Genomic DNA, 11773 nt, shown 5'->3' on the forward strand with positions numbered 1-11773 from the left:
AATATCAATCACAGGTTTGTCTGGTCCAGACTGAATATGTGATTCTCACTATATATTGCCAAGGGCAGTGATAAACCAGAAACAAAGTTTGGGGAAAGAGTTCAAAGACTATTTATGGCATATCTGTTAAACATTGCATTTTCTTCTTTTAAACCTGTATTTCATTCAGTGTTGAATGTACAAACTCAGGGAAACATCGAGTTATTAAAGGTCACATGCAACGTAAAACACAACTTTGCAGATTCTGATACCTTTCGGTATTGATACAGATACAAATCATCAAAAATGCAAATTCAAATTATAAAGTTGAAAAATAACGCGATGAGAAAACCCTCGCGAAATCGGTGTTCAAACGATTCACTAAATTCACCCCAGCGCTTGGGGTGAAAAGTGGTTTCAACAGCTGGGCTGCGCTCACAGCACATGCGCAGTGAAATAGGTTCACGCAGCTTGGAAGCGGGATGTCCGGATTATAAGGTCGTGAACAGGAGTAGTCTATCAAAACAAATAGTAAATAATCTACTCATTACATAAAAGAACCTTGTTAGGATCTAGATCTACTCAGCTATGTGTCAACCAGTGAGCTGTTTGACATTTCAAGACGGAAAACCTCTGTGGCGGTGAATACTCGATGAAGGCTTTGATGTGAGCTATGTTTTTAATGTTTTGTTGATATTTCACAGGCGCGAGCTTTTTATATGTTATGACAGTAGATTACCGATTTAAGTGTTTATATAATTTCATTTGTCTATTTCACCACACGTTCTTCTTACCGAGTCACTTTCGGAGTTCGATACTTAAAAGCAATGTCATTATTTAGGGTTGACAGAATTTCTAACTGTGATATAGATATGTCGTTGTCACAGACAAAACTCAGTGTCTGTTTTATTGACACCTATGTGTCTGCCTGCCTGTCTGCTCATGACAATATTCAATACACAACTTCGATCACTGACCACATGTATTTTGAACTTAACACCTATCAGGCTATGCACCATAAACAAAATGCATTGATTTATGGCCCGAGTTCGGTCTCTGTCACATTATGTAATTACACAGACAGGCAGGTGTGATACTTGTACACATGACATGTTATGATGTCTGTTGATTGCAAAATGTTATACACAAAAAAATGAGCATGTATTTACAAAACCCAACATCTCTATATACACACACACACACACAATACGCCGTGAGGGCATATGCAAATGAGCCAGCCGTTACTCTTGAGTGCACACCCACCCGCTCTGACTGGGTTCGGTATCCCGGGTGCTTGTTTCGAGGGAAGTAAACCCAAGTACAAAATATTGCACTTTTGATTTGCGATTGTACGCTTATAATTTTGTTTATATGTTTTTTTCATAATCAGCAATGTATATTATGTCATGAATAAGTGATAATTGTGTTTTAATTATGTTTGATTTTTTGGTTGCATGTGACCTTTATGACTTCAAACTGACCTTCTTTGAAGCCCTATGTAAAAATAAATGCATATTAATCTTTATCTTACCTTCATTGGTCAATGTTGTGGCTTTGTGGAAGTGACTACAATGTATTTCGCTGACCAGTAGAGCTGTAGACATGATATAAAGACTTTTTCATAAATAGCTCCAAGGCTGTACTGAAGGTAATCGGGGAAAAAGCTGAATGCTAAGCCCATGGATGTATAGTAATTCTATCCTTCAGAGAGGCAAGTCTTGATAAGTGGACAGTACAGTATAAGGACATCAATCTGTTTGAGATTATACTCTTTAGCAATTATCATTTAAACTATCGATTATAACCATAGAGACTTGTGCAAAGGGAATTTTGTTGGGAGGCTAGGATATTCTCTGGGTATGATCGATACTGTAGAGATGATACAAATTATACTACTCTGAATGTTCATTTAATCACAGATATTTATTATTAAGAACGAGTTCTGGTGATGAATGATATATTCATGTCTAGTGATTTTATAATCAATCCCTTCAATATTAGCAGGGGCCTAAATTGGGTTCTTGAACTCCTGTCGTATTTGAATACAGGAACCCTCTATCTTTCACTTTTAGCCTAAGGGGCCTAAATTGGGTTCTTGAACTCCTGTAGTATTTGAATACAGGGACCCTCTCTCTGTATTTGAATACAGGACACATTTAGCATTAGGATTATGACAAAGACTAGTCTGTCATACAGACCCTGAAGCAAATATATCCAAGAAAGCCCACGCAAGTCTAGAAAATGTGGCAAGTCTAGATTTCCACTGCTTCAGGCTGAAGAAAATCTCAGGGCTCCTTTTCATTATACTTTATTTTTTTCACTATGAGCTTGTTTCTGTAAAATATGTTCGTTTCAGAGACTAGTTGTTAGTCGAGACAAAGACCTACTAACTTTCTTTAATTTTGAAAACTGATTCCTCCTTTCTTTTAAACCATGCTGTCAAATCCACACACACATATGTATTATAAGACATATCACTCTAGGGGAAGTTCTGTATCTGTAGGTGATGTTCATTTCACTGTGTGACATCTCATTGACATGTATGTAATACGAAATATATCACATCTCAAAACATTCTTTCAGATCCACACATACATATGTATTATAAGGCATATCATACTAGGGGAAGTTAATTTCACTGTAGGGATGTTCATTTCACTGTGTGACATCCCATTGACATGTATGCAATACGAAATATATTACACCTCTAAACATTCTTTCAGATCCACACACACATATGTATTATAAGGCATATCACCCTGGGGGGAAGTTAATTTCACTGTAGGGGATGTTCATTTCACTGTGTGACATCCCATTGACATGCATGTATTACGAGATATATCACACCCCATGATGTATATTTCACCATGTAATGAAATCGACACATCTGTCATATTGATGCCTCACACAGCTTGTCACCCTAGGATTCCTCAGTGATAAAACCATGTGTGCAATATGTCAAGTTGAGGTCAATGCATGTGCTGATTAATTTGATGGATGTGCAATCTAGCTGACATGAGCCTGTTAAATTTAATTGTATTTTAACCATACTCCATAGCTGAATATTCACTTATGTCAGAGTTATTTCCAAAATTTATACATACACTTACCATGTATCCCAGGTGCTTGCTTCCAGTGTCAGATGAGAAACGTTTCTTGTATGATTCCGTGAACAGATGTTTCCTCGACTTGTCTGTAACGTGTCACCTATGATTCTCTAGTATCTGTTACAGTCATTGACGTGCATCCTTCCTTGTTCCAACGCATTCATTACAACGGATACTTGTCTCTTGTAACGGAATACTTCTGTTAACAGTACAGTATTAATAGCAACTGTATTTGAATTTGAATACAAGCGTGATCGTTAGTGTAATTATTACAATTATCTGCCGATTGCTCACCAATTAACTCGGCCGAGGGTTTTACCACTGAGGTTGGATTGTGTTGGAGTGTTAAGTTGTTACTTCCTATTTATTCGATTTAGATCTTAAACTTGAAACTTGTGAAAAAGACTTCCGGATTTTTAACAACTGACGAGGCTGGAACAGCAGAGGAAATGAAATCAACACATCACTTGGGTACCAAACTCCTGGGTTGCCAATTACAGGCATCTGATGAAATTTTTTTGAGGAAGTATGGTATAAATATAGTGTCGTACATTTGATATATATGCCTGTGCTTTTGTGACTTGCTTGGAATGCTAACCGTCACATTCCAGTTTCCATCAGTTAAATTAGCCAGACTCTCTAAACGCACATGGCGAAACAATGACCAAGTTCGGGATTTTCAGGAAGTTAGTGTCCAAGCTGAAAGGATTACGCAAACAGGAGGACAAGTTTTACTATTACAGTTACAGCGTTCATTATAATTGCAGTCTTGATGCCGGTAAGTGAACGTGGGATGTAGTGTTCGTTTAAACTGTAGTCCTGATGCTGATGAAGTGACTTCCTGATTCTCCATGTTGGTTTTGTCAACTTGCCAACTGTAGTATCTGTGAAGATATGATAGTCTGTATACCAGAACCTTACCTTGACTTACAGTTCCCTGTTGATTTATTACTAGGGTCAAGACTCATGTTAAATACTATGATGGTTTAGTGTACTGTATAGTAATATTTCGGGCGGTGGGGTAGCCTAGTGGTTTAAGCGTTGGCTCGTCACGCCGAAGACCCGGGTTCAAATCCCCACATGGGTACAATGTGTGAAGCCCATTTTCTGGTGTCCCCCGCCGTGATGTTGCTGGAATATTGCTAAAAGCGGCATAAAATCAAACTCAGTCAGTCAGTATAGTAATATTTACTTATTATGTGGCATTTATACTTTTTGTCAAGAATTTTATTTTTCATGAACTTCTTCAACATGTTAAATGGAAAGTATGTCATATTGTGGAATTTTAAATATGAAAAATTTGGAACATTTTTTTTATTTTTGTGAACATGAGATTGAAGAATATGCTAGTCTTGCTTTCTAAGAAAGAGGGGCAGCTGGGGTAGCCTGATGGTTAAAGCCTTCACTTATCACACTGAAGACCCCGGGATTGATTTCCAATATGGGTGCAATGTGTGAAGCTCATTTCTGGTGTCCCCCCATGATATTGCTGGAATATTGCTAAAGGAGGCGTAACACCAACTCACTCACTTCATTTGTCCTGCTTGTCACGATAAAAACCCAACTCACTCACTCTAAAGAAGAAAGTTATTTTGTAAGACGTGTCTGTGAACACAACATTTCACATTGTGCGAAAAGAAGTATGTTGCTCGATTTAGTGTTTTAATTCCATATGATCTATGGATGCAATTGTAAAATATTGTGGAAATCAAACTGGGGAAGTTTGTGATTCATATATTTTTTCAGAATAGTTTTTAAGCAACAATATATGGTTTGATTAATGTTTAGTTCTATATGATTTTGGGGCGGTGGGGTAGCCTAGTGGTTAAAGCGTTCGCTCATGTAGCTGAAGGCCCAGGTTTGATTCCCCTCATGGGTACAGCATGTGAAGCCCATTTCTGGTGTTCCCCGCCATGATATTGCTGGAATATTGCTGAAAGCAGCAGAAAACTAAACTCACTCACTCACTATATACAATGTAGTAATAATTTATACCAAACTTCATTATTCCATGATAGTTGTATTCTAAGAACAAGGCAGCTCAGTTGTACTACACAGGTGGACATGGTAGAAGGTATTTCATTGTTTACCTGAGTTTACCTGTGTTTACTAGCCGACTGCACCTCCCGCTGTGTATCACCTGGACCGGTTCCAGCAACCCTGGCATCTTGAGATGCCGATCTCAGCATTCCTTAGCTGCATCCTTACAACATGACGGTTAGCTTGGGTCTGTAGAACAGGGCTGACTGTCATAGTGACATACCATTACCAGTGCTGGACAGCTTGTTAACAGTCTCTCATGAGGTTTTGTTTGGTATTACCTAGACTGACATATACGGGAGGCTTCCGACTTTCAGTGCCATATCAACTTTTGAAGTTAATCTTGCTGTGCAAATAATTCAAGATGCCATGTGAAGTATTTTCCTTCAAGGGGTTTTAATACTTTTTGATATCAAAGCCTCAAAACTTGACTATTGCAACTCACTGCACGGGAACATGTCATCCAAATCAATTCAGAAGCTTCAATGAACTCCGAACTCAGCGGCCCGATGTATCTCCCGTTCTTCCCGCTATGACCATATCTCTCCTGTGCTTCAGTCACTTCACTGGCTTCCCAATCTCTGCAAAGACCTGAATCACCTTCAAACTCCATTTCTGGTGTCCCCGCGTGATGTTGCTGGAATATTGCTAAAAGCGTGAAAACCAAACTCAGTCAGTCAGTCTGTCACTTCTGTCTCTGCACAATAAACTCACGACTCTCTACAATAAAAACTTTCCATCATATCTCAAAGAACTTATCTCCCCTTACTCACCTCAGCGGAATCTCAGATCCTCCAGTGACTCTCTCTCGACTCAACCAAAATCACTAAATGGACTTTTCGAACGCGCCTTCTCTTTCGTCAGTCCACAACTCTGGAATTTGCTTCCCCAAAACCTCAGAAATACAACCACTAAAGACACCTTTAAATCACAGCTTAAGACTCACCTATTTCTATCTGTGTACCAGTAGATAATCATTCTCTGTTTTATGTATATATGTTCAGTTTTATCACTGTATTAGCGCCACTGAGCATCTGTAAGGTTGATAGTAGGCTCTTTACGAATGTATTATTATATAGAACAAACTTTATGGATAACAACTTCTTTTTATTCGTGAGTGCGACGTTTCGATACAGATTCTTGTACCGTTGTCAAGCATAATGGAACATGAAGAAGGGGGAAGTGTATATATACTGGATGTAACAATGTAACAAAGAAAACAACATAATTAACATAATTGGCTAGGCAGAAAGCTGATGAAGCCAGAGAGCAAAGAAATGTATAATTATTATTATTATATGCATTTTACAGGTTTTACAGGTTGTTTTATTATAAAAACAAGCTTTACTGGGCATGAACATATTGTTGCCATGACTATCAGACAATCAGAACCATTGCCACTTCACTGCAAATAAATCACAGCTTGCAACATTTTGCCTGGATACCTTGCAATAATAAGACAAAATCAGACAACATACAGACCCTGCGTTAGCGATCTTTTCACTTGGAACTATATTTGTTTCTCTTAATCTTATCACAGACCTAACTTTACTTAAGACCTTTTAACACACACCCTGGTAGATACAGGGGATAATATATTTGTTGACTGATTTATATAAGTAAAAAAATAAATAGTAAAAATAAATTTAAGATGAATTTTTTTCCTTTTAATCCATTAAATGCAAATCTGCTTCCCACAGAAACAACTGTACAAACAACATGGTTAAAAGTACACAGATGACCACATCATCTAATTAGGAAAACATTTTTCTGCTATTTTGCCTTTCTGATCAAAATGTTTCACAAGCACTGTAAATTCAAGACTGAAAAAGGGTTGGTTGGGTAGCCCATTGGTTAAAGTGTTCGCTCATCACACTGAAGACCCGGGTTCAATCCCCACATGGGTACAATGTGTGAAACATGTTTCTGGTGTCCCCTGAAGTGATATAGCACAGATATTGCTAAAAGCAGCATAAAACCAAACTCATTCACTAACTTAAGTATGAAAAAATAATCTGGTTAAGGACATTGATACAAGTGCTTAGGAGTAAGATACAAGTGCAACATGTAATGTAACAAGAATATCTGTGACCTTGATAGCAAGTTTCCATCAGTGCAGCCCGAGCAGCACTTGATAACATGCAATAATCTTACTGGTACAAGTACATATTTGTGTAAACAACCTCCCTCCCTCCCACCACCAGGGAAGGAATACAATTGCCCCTCTCTCCTTCATCCCCATCACATGATGTGGGCGGTAGACTGAGCCAGATGTCGGGAGATAAAGTCTTAATATGTTGTTCTGGTTCACTGTTCAACCATATCGTTTTATGACATTAGGGTGATCAGATAGCAATTATTTTTGTGACATGTATTTTATTGAGAATATCCAGCTGTTTACTATGTAATTATGTTGGAATTTGATAAGATTGTGATTAGCTATTAGGGAAATAGTTTTTGTGATCATGTATAAGCATGAATTGTTTTGTTTGTTTTGGAGTTTGTGGTTTTTTTGGTTAATTTTTTGTTTAACCCTGCACTCAGCAATTTCCTGGGTATATGGTCAGTAATTCGGTAAATAATCAAGTTTTGATATGATGACATTGTGTCAACCAAGTTAACAAGACTGACCCCCCGATACCACCCAAAGCATGACAGACTTGTGAAGGATTTATCTAAGCTTGCTGAGAGGCCAATTTTCAGCTCTAATCTGCCAAGAAAGGATGTAAAGAATTTCAGTTAGAATTATGATTTTTAATAATTTTTCCCAATTTGTATTACAACTTTTAGGATTATTTTAAAGGTGTTTGTCATAAACACCAAAGAAAGTGTAGGTCAAACTGAACCATTCCAGCTTCCTTCAGACCATATAAAAATAGTAGAAGCGGAATGGTATTTTGGATAAAAAAATACTTTCCAATTATTTTGAACAATGAGGAGAGGTCTATCGATATAAATCGTCCAATTATTTTGTGGAAATGTTTCCATAGACTGTGAATTAATCAAAACTAAATAAATTTTCTTAACAAAGAACAACTTTTCCTCAATTTGATTGCAATTATTTTGGAATTTTAAAAAATTCTTGAAGCTGAAACGGAACAGGTACTGACTGTCACCTGCAGGATGTTCCTCAGACTGTTCTAGTTCCAGCAGCAGATGCATCTGTGTGGCAGGTAGCAGCGACAGTGCATCACTGCGACTGCACAGAATGCAGGAGGGCTGTTTGGGGTTTATTTACGCTGCAGTACCATTCTGCTCTGTTGATGTGTCTCTATCTCCATCTTACATTACAAGCTTTGAGTATAGTGAGCCAAATTCTCACTTGTCAAATACACTTGTTTCAGTTCCACTTTCAGCTTTCCTTCAGGCACAGGGGTGGTGGGGTAGCCTAGTGGTTAAAGTGCTCACTCATCATGCCTAAGATCTGGGTTCGATTCCCAATGTTGGTACAATGCGTGAAGTCCATTTCAGGTGTCTCCAGCTGTGATATTGCTGGAATATTCTAAAGTTGGCCTATGACTATACTAATTCACTCACCCTCCCGTTGTGATGAACATCTAACAGTTCTTTCCCCTTTGTATGCCATGCAATATTTGTAAGCCAGGCATAGTCAGGCATATCATCCACAGTCTGTGGCTTCTCATGTGTGTAATCCATCATGTGACTGATGTGTGTAATGTGTGTTTCAGACCCAGTCCAGCTGCGGCCAGTCACCGATGCCCCACCAAGCAACCAGCTGATTGATGGTAAGTACAGTCACCACTCTCCTACCCAGAGTTCCATGCAACTAGCATAGTACCCAGTCAGAGACGCAACGTGTACGCAAGATGGCCTACCGTCTCTTGTACACAAGACGGGTGCACTACACGGTACTAGCTGAAGCACTTGACCCTAATTAATTCAATCACTGTGGAACCAACTCGATTGGCTGCGAACACGGCGCGGGATGATTAAAGCGTCCCGTAAAATCCCCAAGCATGGTGGTTACTTGACAGTCGTGAATAAACAGGTTTCTCGGGAAAGCAGAAACACCACGCTGAGGGTCGGTTGTTTACATATGCAAAGTACATAAAAACAATTAATCGCATTTGAAAAAGTGATTTATTTCGTGGAATGTCATGGCTAATTTTAGAAATGTTTAAGTATTCATCTTTGCAGTAAGTTCTGGAACATTTTGAAACTAATATGACCTCTACCGCCATTGCGTCTTGCGTGAATCAAAACTTACTTCATCAAGAGTAATCCTGCGACAACTATAAAGTCATTTGCGTATTTTCCGGAAGTGACATATTGTGTAACTTCACCAGTAAATTCAGCACATGGAAAAAAATTATTGTTATCGTGTATCCAAATGAATAGAAGTCTCAGATGTTTTGGTTAAAATATGATGATGCTACTAAAATCAATTCTGTAATTCCTAAATATTTATTTTTAATATTTAAACTATTTAGATTCGTTACGTGTCCTAAGTAAACATTTGACAATGGTTTGTATATTGTGATCGTGTTGAACGAGTTGCGACTATCTGACACATTATATGAGACAGAATTGAAGATAAAACATCAGTCAACTTAAAATATGTAAAACATGTCAAGAAGCATTCATAATCCCGATACCGATAACATTACCTATTGCGATAATGGAGGGGTCCCATGATGCATGTCTCAGCTACCCGGGACTAAACAGCTACGAAATCTTACCTGTTCACCTCATTAATTTTCACGTATTTGTAATTGTTAAAGTAACCTGACAATTCAATACTAACGTTAAAGTTGTTGTTGCTTGTTATAGTGTGTAAAGACACTCAAGGGTATATTCGGAAATTGAATCCGAAGGCATTAGAAAACCTGAAAAAAGCCCACACTGCTTTGATACTTTATTACAATCAGACGAACTACTCGAACTACATAGAATCGTCTATGAAAACAAGTTGTAACTCGGAAACTAGGCAAAGCAGGAGACAAAATTAAATGACAGTAGATTGTGAAAACATATAGCTTTCATTTTTCACAGCAATTGTCGCGATTTCAGGTTTATACAAACCTGTAAACAAGATAATTTACCCCCTGAAATGTACTTAAATTCTGCATCAGCCCTCATATCTATTCCTCATATGACGTCACAGAGACACGCCGCTCTGATTGGTTGAAATTTCGTTCGCGGGAGAGAATTGTGTACTGTTGTCAAAAAGGTCGATTTAAGTTAATTAATGATCGAAATGAGTAGTTTGAATGACGGGGTTTCATTTATAACGATGCCAATTAGTGATTTATGTATTTGTACCCCCTAGAGTATATATGTGATCTTTAAGGTTTAATTTTCTGCCTTCTTTTGGCCTAGCTGTACCATGATATCTAAACAAATATAAACGTCTCGCCAATACCTCTGCTACCTCATCTCCTGTACTTTCGTCAGCAGTCCTCTTCAAGGTAAACTTAGATCCATAAACAGTTGAGCAGGAAATAGTATCTTGCTACCAACTACTCATGGTGTGAGACAATCAATTATTTGTTTAACCTCCAGTATGAATATTCATTAAATTGTATAGATATAAATGTATAGATACCAGGCTCGTAGCAAGCCAATTTGTTTTGTGTAAGCCCGATAGGTTGCAAAGCTTTATATTCAGATAGTATTGTGGGCTTGCCAATTGTTTTAGCAACAATATGTGTAGGCCTATGCTTTTTTCATAATGGTAACTTTATGCACACTGGATACACATTAATGTCAGTATTGAAAATCAATTTATGTCACATTGCAATGAGGTGCTGGTTTTAGGTGAAGTGAGGTGAAATTAATGCCAAGCCAGCGTATGACGGGCTTGAAAATATTTCCGCTCATATGACCACTACACATGCATGTGTGTGTTAACTTGCTACAACCAACATCAACAAAACAAATGTACTTTGGGAAATAAAAATATTTAAAAAAACAAAAACAAAGAAGAGATATAAACTCTTCGATGTTAGTGATACTCCAAGACTTTGATGAAGGTCACAATGAATTATGTACCATATTTTCATGCTGACCTTTTGATAAGGTGTGTAAGTGTAGATGTGACATTTTGGTTACAATAACGTTGATAGATGTGATTCACATGTAGGACATATTTTTGCTTGCAATATGAATATGATGGGTTTGCCTGGATGTACTTGCAGAACAACAAATTGATCTGATAACCAATTCATCATGCTCCAGCTAAGGAAATTCAAAACAATTCCCGTTCGATTCAAAACTGTCCCCAGCAACCAATGCAAGTTGTAAGATGCGATAGGATCCGGGTTAGAGTTGGCCTCAAGCAACCCATGCTTGCCGTGAAAGGTGACGAATGGGATAAGGTGATCAGGCTTGCTTATATATTGACACTTTTCATCGTATCCCATTGCATACTCAATGCTCATGATGGCAATCACTGGATTGTCTGGTCCAGACTCAGTTAATTACAGACTATTGTCATATATCTGAAATATTGACAAGTGTAGCGTTAAACAAAGAGACAGACAGACAGGCAGACAGACAAACATAGACAGACAGACGTAAGAGGCGACCAAATGGGTTCGATGGTTTGCTCAGTGACATGGTTAATATAAAGGTACTGCTATGTTTGAGGGCATTATCATTTGCAGAAGCCCGAGGTCTTCCATTAA

General features: G+C 38.0%; 1 protein-coding gene across 1 annotated transcript in view; it reads left to right on the forward strand.

Moving 5' to 3' along the window:
* Positions 1 to 11773, forward strand: part of LOC124255066 (glutamate receptor-interacting protein 1-like) — a 66694-nt gene that overhangs the window by 34494 nt on the left and 20427 nt on the right. Inside the window, 1 exon segment of the mRNA XM_046688900.1 lies at positions 8816 to 8872. Within this exon segment, the coding sequence (XP_046544856.1) occupies positions 8816 to 8872 (57 nt within the window).

This window comes from Haliotis rubra, unplaced genomic scaffold (genome assembly GCF_003918875.1).
Source record: "Haliotis rubra isolate DU_JTF1 unplaced genomic scaffold, ASM391887v1 Scf591, whole genome shotgun sequence".
Taxonomy (NCBI): Eukaryota; Metazoa; Mollusca; class Gastropoda; order Lepetellida; family Haliotidae; genus Haliotis; species Haliotis rubra.